The 14853-nt window shown below is 47.6% G+C and overlaps 1 protein-coding gene across 1 annotated transcript; it reads right to left on the bottom strand.

The window, feature by feature from the left end:
- Positions 1-11405: 11405 nt before the first annotated feature.
- Positions 11406-12564, bottom strand: LOC123124813 (uncharacterized). The gene is made up of 2 exons (XM_044545366.1): positions 11753-12564; positions 11406-11620 (listed from the first exon to the last, which is right to left on the bottom strand). Exons 1-2 carry the CDS (start codon positions 12249-12251, stop codon positions 11562-11564), a joined length of 558 nt encoding a protein of 185 aa, XP_044401301.1. The 5' UTR covers positions 12252-12564; the 3' UTR covers positions 11406-11561.
- Between the last annotated feature and the right edge of the window lie 2289 nt (positions 12565-14853).

Below are 14853 nucleotides of genomic sequence, written 5' to 3'. Positions count from 1 at the left end.
CAAATGACTATATACTTATGTACGAGACATATGCCTACTCTATTTTAGTACTCTGTCATCATCGTCATCCTCGATCGATGCAGAACTCTTGCCCTTCGACGATGAAGAACTCTTGCCCTTCGATGATGCAGAAACCTTGCCCTTCGATGATGAAGAACCCTTTCCCGCCATATGTTCGCGCCACCCGTTTCCCGCCACCCGTTTCCCGCCAACCCTTTCCCGCCATACCGCAGTCGTTCTTTCCCGCCATTTTCTCCTCTCTACCTATAAAACCCCCTTCAGACGGAGGTGGATAAGCATTGCAGTGTGGTGGTGGTGAAGTTGGGGCAGTGTGGTGGAGGTGAAGCTGTTGTTCGTCGTTCTTCGTTGGAGGCGGAGCACCGGCAGTTGGTGGCCGCCGTTCGTCGTTCTTCGTTCGCACGCACGTTTCAAGGGTATATTTCAGCCCACATTTTATTTTTCGTAGGTGCTCCGGTAGTATTTGTTAATATGTTTCGATGTGAAATAAATTAGGTGTGCGATTATTGTTATTTGCCCCGGTAGTATACGTAAATATATTTAGATGTCAACTAATTAGTTGTGTAAAAATGTGTAGTTGCTCCGGTAATAATCCGTACTATATGTGGATGTCAAGTATTTAGGAGTGTCAGTATATGTAGTAGTCCAGAAAAAAGGTCCGTAATATAGGCAGTCCAGTCAAATATATTAATCTGTCAATATTTGTAGTTGCTACGGCAAATATTCGTAATATACTTGTAGGTGGGTGATATTAGTTGCTCCGTTAATATTCTGTAATATATAGCTAGGTAATATATAGACATGTCTAATATTTGTTAGTGGGGATATTAAGGGGTAGGTTAGGTACTCAATGCGATTTGTGTGTTGCAGATGGCTAAGGGTACTCAGTGGGTGCTTAGCCCTATTGTTCATGTCCAAGGCTTTTCTCCAAGTGTTGTGCAAGTTAGTGAAGTGGACCTCACTTTTGATTGGTTGAAGACTAAATTCATGTTGAAGCAAGGGTTGAAGGAAGACGATTTTGTGTACTACGTCAGCAGGAAGCAGTCAGATGGCCCTGGGGAAAGAAAATTGATTGACATAACTGATGATGGCAAGATTCAAGAAATGTTGAGTGAATGGGAATGGAAAAGGGTTGTTGAGTTGCATTGCTACAGGAAACCGAGTTATATGTGATGAATTTGTCATTCGAGATCCGCCTCTCCGCCAGGCCAGACGTCGTCACTGACGCTTCTATCTATCAGTAGAGACATTACCATTTATTTCTGTGTGAGACTTATGTCTATTCTATGTATGAGACAAATGACTATGTACTTATGTACGAGACATATGCCTACTCTATTTTAGTACTCTGTTATCCGAACTACAAGATCATATTTAGATAGAACATAATATTCATACAACGAGACATTACAAACAACTAGATAGAACTACATCTAAATTAAATGGTACGTAACTGAACTCACAACATACAGCATAAAAACTACATGAAGTCATCATCGTCATCCTCGATCGATGCAGAACTCTTGCCCTTCGACGATGAAGAACTCTTGCCCTTCGACGATGCAGAAACCTTGCCCTTCGATGATGAAGAACTCTTGCCCTTCGACGATGCAGAACCCGGAAGCGGCGGCATGAAGATATCATCTACGTCCTCGCTCTCCTCAGTCCATAAACATGGATTATTTGCTGCAATCCTTCTGAAAGTTTCACTCTTCGGCACCACTACCTTCTTTCACCTGTCATGCAACCTAAGAAGTTCTTTACGTACCTCCTCATAGGTCCTTTCAGGCCACCCAGACCTACGTAATTGGTGAGCCAACTCATTCATTATGGTGTCACTACCGGTGAGTTCGTCCCATGAAACTATCCTATTATCCATCCTGAAATCGGTAGCTAGCCTCAGAAGAGTCCTGCTCATCCCAGGGTGAAAACTACGATCGAAAGGATAATGGGACATCTCAACTACACTACACTGCAATGCTTATCCACCTCCGTCTGAAGGGGGTTTTATAGGTAGAGAGGAGAAATGGCGGGAAAGAACGACTGCGGTATGGCGGGAAAGGGTTGGCGGGAAATGGGTGGCGGGAAACGGGTGGCGGGAAACGGGTGGCGGGAAATAGTTGGCGCGAACATATGGCGGGAAAGGGTTGTGCGGAATACGTCATAGTTTTACAAAAAAACCAGGGATCATTTGGAAAAAATGATGGCAGGCACCAGTCGGCCCATAGCAGGCCAATTAGTCCTTGTCGGCCCACTGCAGGCCTATCGGCCAACTGCAGGCCGACTGGACTTGATCTGGTGGCCGACAGCCCAATCGGCCAGCAGCAAGCAGATGGGCCACCAGTCGGCCTGCTGTGGGCTGACTAGGCTCAGTCGGCCTGCAGTGGGCCGACGGTGTATTATTTTTGAAAATTATTTTTTCAGCGTAATATTTCTGTAATTTAATAAAAAAAATGTATTATTTAATTTTTTTTTAGCAAAAATGTGGTTATTTTTTGGAACCCTAACAGCAAGGTCCGTCGATTGTCTCTCCAAGGCAGTGATTCTAAACATGCAAAGAATGCAGAGAATATGAACCTGTCTCATGTTTGGTCACTGACCCTGTTTGGGAAATTAAACAACCAGTTACCTTCCCATTCATTCAAATTTGGAATTGTGCAGGTCTTGGATCTTGAAGGTCGTACAGGTTTTAAACACCACCATACAAAAGAGATATGCAAAATGCTTCTTTTGAAGTTTCTCAGCCTCCGGAGAACTGACACCAAAGAGCTTCCAAAAAAGATTGATAGGCTTATGAACCTAGAGACCTTGGACATAAGAGAGACAGATGTTGTTGAGTTGCCTAAAACCATATGCCAGCTTGAACGGCTAGTTAACATAATTGGTGGGAATAAAAAAAACACGGATGGTATTGAAACTTTCGAAAGAGATGAGTAAGAAAAAGAAAATGAAGGCCTTGCGCATACTGTCAGGTATTGAGATTGTTGGGGAGTCGGTGGACTTTCACCATTTGACCGAGTTGAGGAAACTTGCCATCTACAAGCTCAAAACAATGGGAGGTGGTGCAAGTTTTGAAGAATTAAGCTCCTCCATCGAGTACCTTGGTGGATATTCTCTACACACACTCATAATTGTTGATGAATCATCTGAGTTCCTAAAATCATTGGATGCTCTGTCTACGCTTCCAAAATTTCTGACTGCCGTTGAGTTATCTGGAAAGATGGTTAAGTTCCCTGGTTGGATAAATCAACTCAATGCTCTCAGCAAGCTAACCCTTTTAGTGATAGCTCTTCAGAAAGATAACTTGGAGAACCTCAGCAAACTAGAGGCGTTGTTTTCTCTCACCTTTTCATTTAGGGCAAAAAAGCTAGATCCATAAACATTGACAACTCTTGTTGAAAATAAGTTGCACTCTGATGGGGAGATTAGAATTCCAGATGGAGGTTTTAAGAGTCTTAAGCTTATTTGTTTCTCAGCTCCTCTCTTGCCATTACTGAGCTTTTCAGTAAATGCAACGCCAGAACTTGAAAGGCTTGAGCTAAATTTTAAAATGTAGGAGGGACTTTTTGGTGTAGAAAATGAAGGAAATATGCCCTAGAGGCAATAATAAAGTTATTATTTATTTCCTTATATCATGATAAATGTTTATTATTCATGCTAGAATTGTATTAACCGGAAACATAATACTTGTGTGAATACATAGACAAACAGAGTGTCACTAGTATGCCTCTACTTGACTAGCTCGTTGATCAAAGATGGTTATGTTTCCTAGCCATTGACATGAGTTGTCATTTGATTAACGGGATCACATCATTAGGAGAATGATGTGATTGACTTGACCCATTCCGTTAGCTTAGCACTTGATCGTTTAGTATGTTGCTATTGCTTTCTTCATGACTTATACATGTTCCTATGACTATAAGATTATGCAACTCCCGTTTACCGGAGGAACACTTTGTGTGCTACCAAACGTCACAACGTAACTGGGTGATTATAAAGGTGCTCTACAGGTGTCTCCGAAGGTACTTGTTGGGTTGGCGTATTTCGAGATTAGGATTTGTCACTCCGATTGTCGGAGAGGTATCTCTAGGCCCACTCGGTAATGCACATCACTATAAGCCTTGCAAGCATTGTAACTAATGAGTTAGTTGCGGGATGATGTATTACGGAACGAGTAAAGAGACTTGCCGGTAATGATATTGAACTAGGTATTGAGATACCGACGATCGAATCTCGGGCAAGTAACATACCGATGACAAAGGGAACAACGTATGTTATTATGCGGTTTGACGGATAAAGATCTTCGTAGAATATGTGGGAGCCAATATGAGCATCCAGGTTCTGCTATTGGTTATTGACCGGAGATGTGTCTCGGTCATGTCTGCATAGTTCTCGAACCCGTAGGGTCCGCACGCTTAAAGTTTGATGACGGTTATATTATGAGTTTATGTATTTTGGTGTACCGAAGATAGTTCGGAGTCCCGGATGTGATCACGGACATGACGAGGAGTCTCGAAATGGTCGAGACATAGAGATTGATATATTGGAAGCCTATATTTTTTATATCGGAAGTGTTCCGGGTGAAATCGGGATTTTACCGGAGTACTGGGGTTACCGGAACCCCCCGGGGGTTTAATGGGCCTACATGGGCCTTAGTGTTGGGGAACGTAGTAATTTCAAAAAAATTCCTACGTACACGCAAGATCATGGTGATGCATAGCAACGAGAGGGGAGAGTGTTGTCCATGTACCCTCGTAGACCGAAAGCGGAAGCGTTAGCACAACGCGGTTGATGTAGTCGTACGTCTTCACGATCCGACCGATCAAGTACCGAACGCACGGCACCTCCGAGTTCAGAACACGTTCAGCCCGATGACGTCCCTCGAACTCCGATCCAGCCGAGTGTTGAGGGAGAGTTTCGTCAGCACGACGGGGTGGTGACGATGATGATGTTCTACCGACGCAGGGCTTCGCCTAAGCACCGCTACAGTATTATCGAGGTGGACTATGGTGGAGGGGGGCACCGCACACGGCTAAAAGATCAAATCAATTGTTGTGTCTCCAAGGGGTGCCCCCCTCCCCGTATATAAAGGAGTGGAGGAGGGGGAGGGCCGGCCCTCTCTATGGCGCGCCCTAGGAGGAGTCCTACTCCCACCGGGAGTAGGATTCCCCCCCTTCCAAGTAGTAAGAGTAGGAGTCAAGGAAAGGGGAGAGAGAAGAGAAGGAAGGAGGGGGCGCAGCCCCTCCCCCTAGTCCAATTCGGACTAGGCCTTGGGGGGCGCCCAGCCTCTCATCTCTCTTTCTCCTACAGCCCAATAAGGCCCATATACTCCCCGGCGAATTCCCGTAACTCTCCGGTACTCCGAAAAATACCCGAATCACTTGGAACCTTTCCGATGTCCGAATATAGTCGTCCAATATATCGATCTTTACGTCTCGACCATTTCGAGACTCCTCGTCATGTCCCCGATCTCATCCGGGACTCCGAACTACCTTCGGTACATCAAAACACATAAACTCATAATATAACCATCATCGAACTTTAAGCGTGCGGACCCTACGGGTTCGAGAACAATGTAGACATGACCGAGACACATCTCCGGTCAATAACCAATAGCGGAACCTGGATGCTCATATTGGCTCCCACATATTCTACGAAGATCTTTATCGGTCAAACCGCATAACAACATACGTTGTTCCCTTTGTCATCGGTATGTTACTTGCCCGAGATTCGATCGTCGCTATCTCAATACCTAGTTCAATCTCGTTACCGGCAAGTCTCTTTACTCGTTCCGTAATACATCATCCCGCAACTAACTCATTATTTACAATGCTTGCAAGGCTTATAGTGATGTGCATTACTGAGTGGGCCCAGAGATACCTCTCCGATAATCGGAGTGACAAATCCTTATCTCGAAATACGCCAACCCAACAAGTACCTTCGGAGACACCTGTAGAGCACCTTTATAATCATCCAGTTACGTTGTGTCGTTTGGTAGCACACAAAGTGTTCCTCCGGTAAACGGGAGTTGCATAATCTCATAGTCATAGGAACATGTATAAGTCATGAAGAAAGCAATAGCAACATACTAACCGATCAAGTGCTAAGCTAACGGAATGGGTCAAGTCAATCACATCATTCTCCTAATGATGTGATCCCGTTAATCAAATGATAACTCATGTCTATGGCTAGGAAACTCAACCATCTTTGATTAACGAGCTAGTCAAGTAGAGGCATACTAGTGACACTATGTTTGTCTATGTATTTACACATGTATCAAGTTTCCGGTTAATACAATTCTAGCATGAATAATAAACATTTATCATGAAATAAGGAAATAAATAATAACTTTATTATTGCCTCTAGGGCATATTTCCTTCACTTAGTGGAGAAGAGGAGGGGCGGCTAGGGCAGGCCGCGCCCCCCCTCCCCCTCTAGTCCGAATTGGACAAGGAGGGTCGCGGGTGGCGCCCCCATTTCCTTCCTCTCTCCCTCCTCCTCCCCCCTTCTCCTACTCCAACTAGGAAAGGAGGGAGTCCTACTCCCGGTGGGAGTAGGACTCCTCCTGGTGCGCCTCCTCCTGGCCGGCCGCCTCTCCCTCCCTTGCTCCGTTATATACGGGGGCAGGTGGGCACCCCATAGGGACAACAATTGATCTCTTGATATCTTAGCCATGTGCGGTGCCCCCCTCCACCATAATCCACCTCGATAATATCATAGCGGTGCTTAGGCGAAGCCCTGTGTCGGTAGAACATCATCATCGTCACCACGCCGTCGTGCTGACGGAACTCTCCCTCGAAGCTCTGCTGGATCGGAGTTCGTGGGACGTCATCGAGCTGAACGTGTGCTGAACTCGGAGGTGGCGTGCGTTCGGTACTTGGATCGGTCGGATCGTGAAGACGTACGACTACATCAACTGCGTTGTGCTAACGCTTCCGCTTTCGGTCTACGAGGGTACGTGGACACACTCTCCCCTCTCGTTGCTATGCATCACCATGATCCTGTGTGTGCGTAGGAATTTTTTTGAAATTACTACGTTCCCCAACAGAAAATATTTCCAAACTCAAAGTGGTCCACTTGACATTACATGGCAAAGATGGTGAAGATATTACCAAGCGGATACATACCAAGATGAAGACTGCAGTGGAGAAGAACCCAAAGAAACTGAAGATAGTCCTTGGTATAATTGATTGAACAAAGGCAAGTCATCGTGCTTACTAAGTCCTTGCATGTTTGGATCCATCATATTTGGATGAACCTCCATATGAGTATATCATGAGATTATTGCATGTTTTGTTTCTTGTCTTTATGTGTGAATGAAGTATGATGAAGAACATCATGATCTCCTAAAGTTCATGTGAGAATATGTGTGTATTTAATGTGTTTACTAGCTAAGTAATGTGGCCTTGACAAGCTTTGTTGCCAAGATATATGTTGTGCTAAGTTTATTTTACCTTTAGTGGAAAAAATACTTATGGTGGTGATGTAATTAATCGTCTGTACTTTATGTGTTTACTTGATAAGTGACTGACGTGTCTGAAATGCATCATGTTGTATAGCCCACTTGGTGCATATCCCCATACTAAACTTACTCATATCATGTTTCATTGAGCCACTTCTATGTATCTTTTGCAACTTATTTCTGTACATCTTAACATGGGCACCACATAATCCTTAGTTTTTCTAGGTTTTACGGCTTTTTATGTTCTACTATGTGTATGCGAGTAGGCACTCCCACACACTTAGCACGATGATTGGATCCATGTTGGAATTTAATCTGGATAAGTTGTAAGCACAAGATACAAGGCCTTGGAGAGTTTGACGAATGGAGGTTCCGCAATATGCCGAAATTGAATGTATAATACCTAAAGATTGTTGGCCTCTGGTGCCTTTATGCACTTCTATTCTTGTAGACTTTGTTAGGTCTCCAAGCACGGAGGTTTGTAGGAAAGCAGCAACTTCCCTCAAGTGGAACACGTAAGATTTATAAATCCGTGTGAGGAATAGTTTGAATGTATTATGCTCTCAAGCAACCCTGTAATCGCGATACAAGTAGTTCTTGTTTACCCAACACACCTAACAAAATTGTAAATTTCTTCGGCGCACTGGTTTGACGAAGAGATTGCTGATTTGTATGATAAGTTGATATTTGGATGGTGGAAATATTGTTTTATTTTTGTAATAAATAAAAACAACAAAGTAACAAGTTGCAAAAGTGACTGAAATAGATTTTCAATGGTTGGAAACCAGGCCTAAGGTTTATTGCTTCCTAATTGGCAACCCTCAACATTATTAAATTCACTAAAATACATGATATAAACACAAAAGGTGTGGTAAAGCATCACACTGAAGTCCCTTTTTTATTAGATGAAAGTAGGATGAGATATCATAGGTAAGGTAAAACATCACACATTACCTATTATCTTTCTAAGACATAGAGCACGCCCCAATGTCTCCTCGGGTAGCCCCAAAAATTAAACTAGACAATCATGTTATATTCTTTATCTTTCTATTATTAATCTATAGAGTCACCCAAATGACACAATTGTGTCTCTGAAAGTTATACTAGACATGCATCATATGACCTTATGATTCCCAAAAGTTCAATACACAACATGAATAAGATCCAGTCCAACATAAATAAACTCATAATATGAGATACATCGAATAGTTCAACTCCATAACAATACCTTTTCGCGAATACGGAAAGTTTGCATGTCTTTCATTGGTAGAGGAGTAGAACAAGAATATAATTAAGGTCTCTGTCTCCAACACACAATGGGAGGCTGAGAGAGAGGGGGGCTAGGGTTACAGACTACCACATGCGGATTGTTGCGTAATAATGTTGGCCAAGCCAAAGCGCCAGCGCCCAAAGCTGAGCTCCGTCCTTGATGAGCTGAAGGAGATTGCTCAAGGAGGGTTGTAGTCCATCGAAGATGTAGTTGTTCCGATGCTTCCATATAAGCCAAGCCGTAGGAGTAGGAGGAGGGATGAGAGCCCTTTTTGGCAGGAGGATGGGAGCATGGCTAGGGTATCATGCCACCACTCCAGGAAGGGGGATTGGGGGTGGGGTGGAGGAGTCGACGACCAATAATGCTACACGCACGGACGAATACGGGCGTTTTACGGGGCTGACTAGGAAACGATCCGACGTGGGCTGCGCTGAGGAATGAAACAGAACGTGCCGCTGTTTATGCTAGCAAAAAAGAAACATAACGCAACAGAACGGCAGCTCGGTTTGCCCTCGTTCCAGATTACTGATCGCGCCGCCTCGAACGACCTCGACGTGTCCCGCCGCCTCGGACGACCTCGACGTGTCCCGCCGCCTCGGAGGATCGTTTCCTAGTCAGCTCCGTAAAACGCCCGTATTCGTCCGTGCGTGTAGCATTATTGACGACACCATGTGAGCAACTCGTGCCAGAGTTATCGGGAGAAGGAGAAGCTCACCAAAGAGGTGATGAATGCTCTTCGGTTCTTGGTTGCAAACGAGGCATGGCAGGACCTAGAGGACCCTGTAGTCTAGTTCTGGACCTAGACGAGAGGTATGTCTTCGGTTCTTCGGTCCAGTGCTAGAAAAGCTTGTCTAGGGTGCTAAGGCGAGAGGTATGTCGAAGAAAACTCCGGTAAATGTACTGGACCATGATGGCAGGACCTAGAGGACCCTGTATCTCTTGGACCCAAGCCCGGAGATGCAGTCCATCATAGACAATGCGCAACTTGCGGCGACACGAGGGAACATCGTGTAGATGAGAAGAGCCAGCTCAGGAATGTAATGGCCGGACACCCAATGGTCTTTCGAGAAAAGACAAGATAGGCCGTCGCCAAGCTGCCAGGAAGTACACGCCTGGACAAGGCATGGACCTCCGGGTTGCGAGGAAGGGGGAGGTGGCTCAAGGGACAGTTTGGGTCGGTGCATTGGATCCAAATCCATCATGCCTGCAGGGCCATACCAGCTCGGTGGAGATCCCAAACGCCGAGGCCCCCAAGACCCAAGGTCGGCAAATGCGAGGCCAATTAACCTTGCATTGCCCGTCACCTACATATTTGTCTCCCGCCCAGAGGAAGCCACGGATCCCCCGGTGGACGCACGCGAGGATTGATTTGTAGAGAGCGATGGCGATGACGAGGTAGTTAGGAATAGCACATAGGACATGCCTCACTACGGCCAGCCGACTGCCAAGAGAGAGCATAGCGGCACACCACGTGGGGATCTTGCCTTTGATCTTCTCGGGCAGGGGATGTAGGGGCGCCGTGGGCACCTTGCCAAGAGTCACGGGGAGACCAAGATATTGCACCGGGAAGGTGGAAATCGGGCAAGCAAGGTTGCTCTGGATCGTGTCTTGGTGCTCCTCGGAGCACCCAATCGGTGTGGCAAAGCATTTGGCGAGGTTGGTGCTAGGCCGGACGCAATGCCAAAGACATGCAGGAGCACTTTGATGGTCGCGATGGCATGTGCGTCAGGATGGCAAAAGGTGACTATGTCATCAGCATAAAGGGAGATGCTTGAGGCCGCGTGCCAGGGAGTGAGCCGGCGGAGGAATCCCTTGCCAGCCGCCCGCTGGATCAAAGCATTTAGGACATCAATGTCGTGAGTGAACAAGATCGAGAGAGCATGTCGCTTTAGCGTAAGCCTCTGGCGTGGGAAATGGGGTGCCCGGGCACGCCATTAACAAGCAAATGTGTCGATGCCGTGGAGAGGAGGATGGAGATCCACTCCCGTCAGCGAGGCCAAACGAAGGTGGCTCAGAATATGAAGAAGGAATAGCCATGAGACTGAGTTGAACTCCCGGGCAATGTCAATCTTAAGCAGCATGTGTGAGACTTTCAGGTTGTGAATGAGACGCGCGGTGTGCTTCACGAGCTAAAAGTTATCATGGATGCTGCGTCCGGCGAAGAACATTGAACGCGCTCTGGTTTGCGGACACCGTGTCACCAAGCCGAAGGGCAAGCCAAAGGGAGAGGGCTTTGGAAAAAAAAAGGTTCGCGATGAGATGGACGAGGCTGATCGGAACCACCGCAGGGCAGGACATTTCTCTGTTCCAAAACAAAACTGGGGGCATTTTATGAGAGGTCAAACGGGAAGTAACCAAATGCGCATCATTTCTGATGGCGAGACGCAGGCTGACAAGCGACAGTGGAAATGGAACGGTTGATACGTTAAATAAGTGCCACGCAAGAGACATGCGTATCTGTTTTCTACGTTTTCTCGTCAGTCATAGCCAGAGACATGTTAATGAACCGGACGATAAATCAAAAGAGGAAACCAGAACACATGGAGAAGGTTGCCAAAGCCCGGCAAATGGAGGCCGCAGATCGAGCGAAATGCGCTCTAGCAGCCTCCATAGCTCACGCGCTGGGTGCCTGACGAACAGATCGAGCGACTCAGCAAAGCCAGAACAATTACCATTACAAACTGTACTAACATACTTAGATCACAACCAGTTACACCCAAACTACTTTGACGGATCAATTTAATTCTTGATCGTATATTTAGGTCTTTCCTTAGAAAAAATAGACAGAAATTACAGCATTACAGACACTATCTACGAAACATCACGAACTGACGACGCTGGCTCTAGCACAGTGCGCAGGTTCCCTTCTTCTGAAAATAAAACGCAAACGAACATAATTCAGAACACTGTTACAGATGAATCCATCACACGGTTAAATGATCCATCCTCTGCTACTGTAGGATGCAAGCGTCTCGGGAGCTAGTCGACGACGGGCAACATACCGTCGACGTCGACGTCGTCGGCGGCGAGGCCCTTGTCGTGGCGCTCGACGCACTGGAGGATGTACTTGAAGGCCTCGGTGTCGCAGGGGATGGCCAGCGCGCCCTCGTGCCGGAACCCGAACTCCTCCTCGGCCTTCTCCAGGAGGAGCCGGAACACGGGGTGCCCCAGGTAGCCGGTCGGGATCACGAACCGCCGCTGCTCCGGCCCCACGTACACCGGGCAGTAACCCCTGGGCACGTCCGGCGCCGCCTCCGGGCTGTGGCAGCTCTCGTCGTCCGAGTCCACCGTCACCGTCCTCGTTAGCCGCCGCAGCACGAACGGCGGGATCGACGGCGGCGCACCTCCCGCTCCCGCTCCCGCCCCCGCCGCCGGCGCGTGCGTCTCCTCCTCCTCCTCGCCGTCGTCGGCGTCGCCTCTGGCACCGAGCGCCCACTTGTGCAGCAGCTCCCGCAGCCGCACGATCGTCGTGGTGACCGCCTTGGCGCCGTCGTCGCCCATCACGTACGTACCAACTTACTACACACACGGCACCGTACACCGCTAGTGAGGGAGGACTTCTTGGATCTTGAGAGGCTGACAATGGATGGTGGCCGGGAGCTGGAAGAATAAACGAGGGGGTGGCATGCACCGATTATATAATCAGGTCGCAGCCCTACCGCCGGACGCGCAAGAGGTAAGGTAACATGGCGCCATGGCGGCATCCAGAGAGAGAAGAAAAATAAGCAAAAGATTCCATTGCCGATTATTAAAATGGTCTTGCTTAGCGATATCTAGCGGGAACACGGTGTGTTTACTTTGATCCAGCCATTAGGCCAGCTTGCTCGGCTTTCTTTGGTGGCAAAGGCATGCAGGGGAAGCTTGTGTTGGGCTTGCAAGCTAAGCAGGAATATTAAATTAGCTTAGATGGTTTACCAAGTAAACCAAGTAGTGAGGAAATGGGATTTTTGGTTCTAGTTTTGTACGCTACACACTCTTTTCTTCTGCATTGTGCGTAGCAAATGCGCGCTGGCCAGGTGCTACATATTTTTAATTATCAGGCGTGAATTTCTGAAAGAGAAAAAAAATAAAGAGTCAACTGCCGATTAGTTAAAAGTCTTGCTTAGCGAAGCGAGGCGTACCGCGCAAGAATGCAATACGGTGTGTTTGATCCATCTTTTAGGCCAGCGAGTAGGGCAAATTAACTTGCGTTGGTTTGCCGGCTAAGCATGAAACTGAAACCTAACTTAGCCGAAGTAGTACCAAAGTTGGATTATTCCTCTTCCTCAACTCCTCCCTATCCCTCGGTGGCTAGGCCAAACTTTCACCTCCAGACTTTGCCGCTGAGTCTGTGGATTTGCCTCCCTTTTGCCTGCCACCCTGGCGGCCGATGGCAGGGAAGGAAATCCCGGTGCCCGCTCTAATTAGTAGTTTAGGTTTCAATTCTGGCAGGTGCGGCGCTCTGACAGATGGCTGCACTTCTTCTTCTTCGAGTTTGTCTTCCGGGCTTCGATTCTTCTTGAGTTCGTCCTTCTGGATATACTCGATGGAGCTCCGACGCAGATTCATGTCGTCTCCTTAGGACAGTGAGGTTAGGGTTCCTCATTGTGTGGCGAGATGTGGTGTCAAGTGCTTCTAATCTATTCAAGGGTTCAACAGTGACGACTGCGGCTCTAAGGCGATGGTCTTTAGGGGCACGTGCACGAAGAATTCTCAGATATCATCGATAAGGTCAAGCCGGCTCCAGTAGGGGAGCAGCGGCGGCGGTGGCGGCTCGTTCTGGCGACGGTAGTGGTCGGCTAGGTTGTCTCAGAATCTCAATGTAATTTTTTATGTTTGATATGTTTTGTATTTCCAATGAACTTTGATAATAGATATGGATCATTTTGCAAAAGAATCAAATTGGATTATTTTATTTATTTTGAAAAAGAGGTTTACCCTACCATCAACCTCTAAATTAGCTTTTAGCGGACATTGAACTAGAATTCGAGTTCCAATTAATGCACTTTACGTTTTCTTTTGCACTTGAGGTAACAAATGACAGCTGAATATAAGTCCAGGCTATCTATGCTTTTTAGAAAAAAGGCATAAAGTCCGACTTCAAATTACTGAAGTCATCAACCGGCTAGGGGATACGATGGTGTTGCATACACGGATACAGACTTGATACAAGAAAGAAATCAAGGCAGCTAGAACAAAGATGCTAACTAGAGAAGGCCACACACAGCTGCCACCAAAGAAAACAACAAGGTCAAGTCGAAGATGAACTCCATGCCGAAGAGGATTAGCACGCGCATAAGATGTAGAGATGGACTAGACGGAGGGTCCCAAGATCATCGCCGCAGGAATGAGCACCATCACAAAAGCCAGGTCAGCCAAGTCAGGGGCAGAGGAGAGACCACCATCTCTCCTCACACGTTGTCGGAGGGGAGACCTTATCTCCACTTGCCCCAACACTGGAGCTCCATCACCGGCCAGCAACCCCATAGCGCCGCCGACAGTGAACCACAACAACGGGAGTGGGGAGACAACCTCAAACCCACCACCATTGACATCTTGCATGAAACACACAGCCGCCGATGCAAACTACTTGAAGCACATCCACGGCCCTCTCCCATCCCAAGGTGACGTCTTCAAGAATATTACTACGTTGGAGTGCCGCTATCGTTCGGCCGCACGTGGCAAGGTTTTCACCCGGGATAAGGGAAAGCGGGACGTAGGGGAAAGGGGGAATCGAACGTCCCCATAGGTGGCAAAGCGGGGCCGGAGCCACCGTCGGCGTCGAGGTCAATGGGAGGTCGACCAGGGGTCTTCCCCCTCCTAGGTTTTTCCCAACCATACCCACAGCCCAGCCCAAACATGGGACCCGGAGACGGCTGGATCCGCAGCCGACCAGGACGATGAGGCCGAGACAACGTGCCAGATCCAGATCTGGCACAACCACGAGAGCAGACAACGCCAAAGAGCCACTACTGCCCACGCGACTGGGAGGGGCAGCCAACACTCGCAGCACCACCCGTCGGACGGCTCGACACTGCCTTCGCACCCAGGGCCGCCGCCCTGGCGTAGCAGAGCTCCCCAGAGAGACGCAGGACAACAGAGACCTCGCCGCCACCTTCATTGG

Source organism: Triticum aestivum, chromosome 5D (genome assembly GCF_018294505.1).
Source record: "Triticum aestivum cultivar Chinese Spring chromosome 5D, IWGSC CS RefSeq v2.1, whole genome shotgun sequence".
NCBI classification, from domain to species: Eukaryota; Viridiplantae; Streptophyta; class Magnoliopsida; order Poales; family Poaceae; genus Triticum; species Triticum aestivum.
Note: the sequence above shows the minus strand (reverse complement) of the source record. Positions and strands in the feature narration are given on the sequence as shown.

Bases quoted from the DNA above. Each gene is read 5' to 3' on its own strand.
- LOC123124813 (XM_044545366.1), bottom strand. From the start codon at position 12,251: ATGGGCGACGACGGCGCCAAGGCGGTCACCACGACGATCGTGCGGCTG. The intron at 11,621-11,752 runs GTATGTTGCCCG...TTTTATTTTCAG, and splicing joins CGACGACGTCGACGTCGACG to AAGAAGGGAACCTGCGCACT.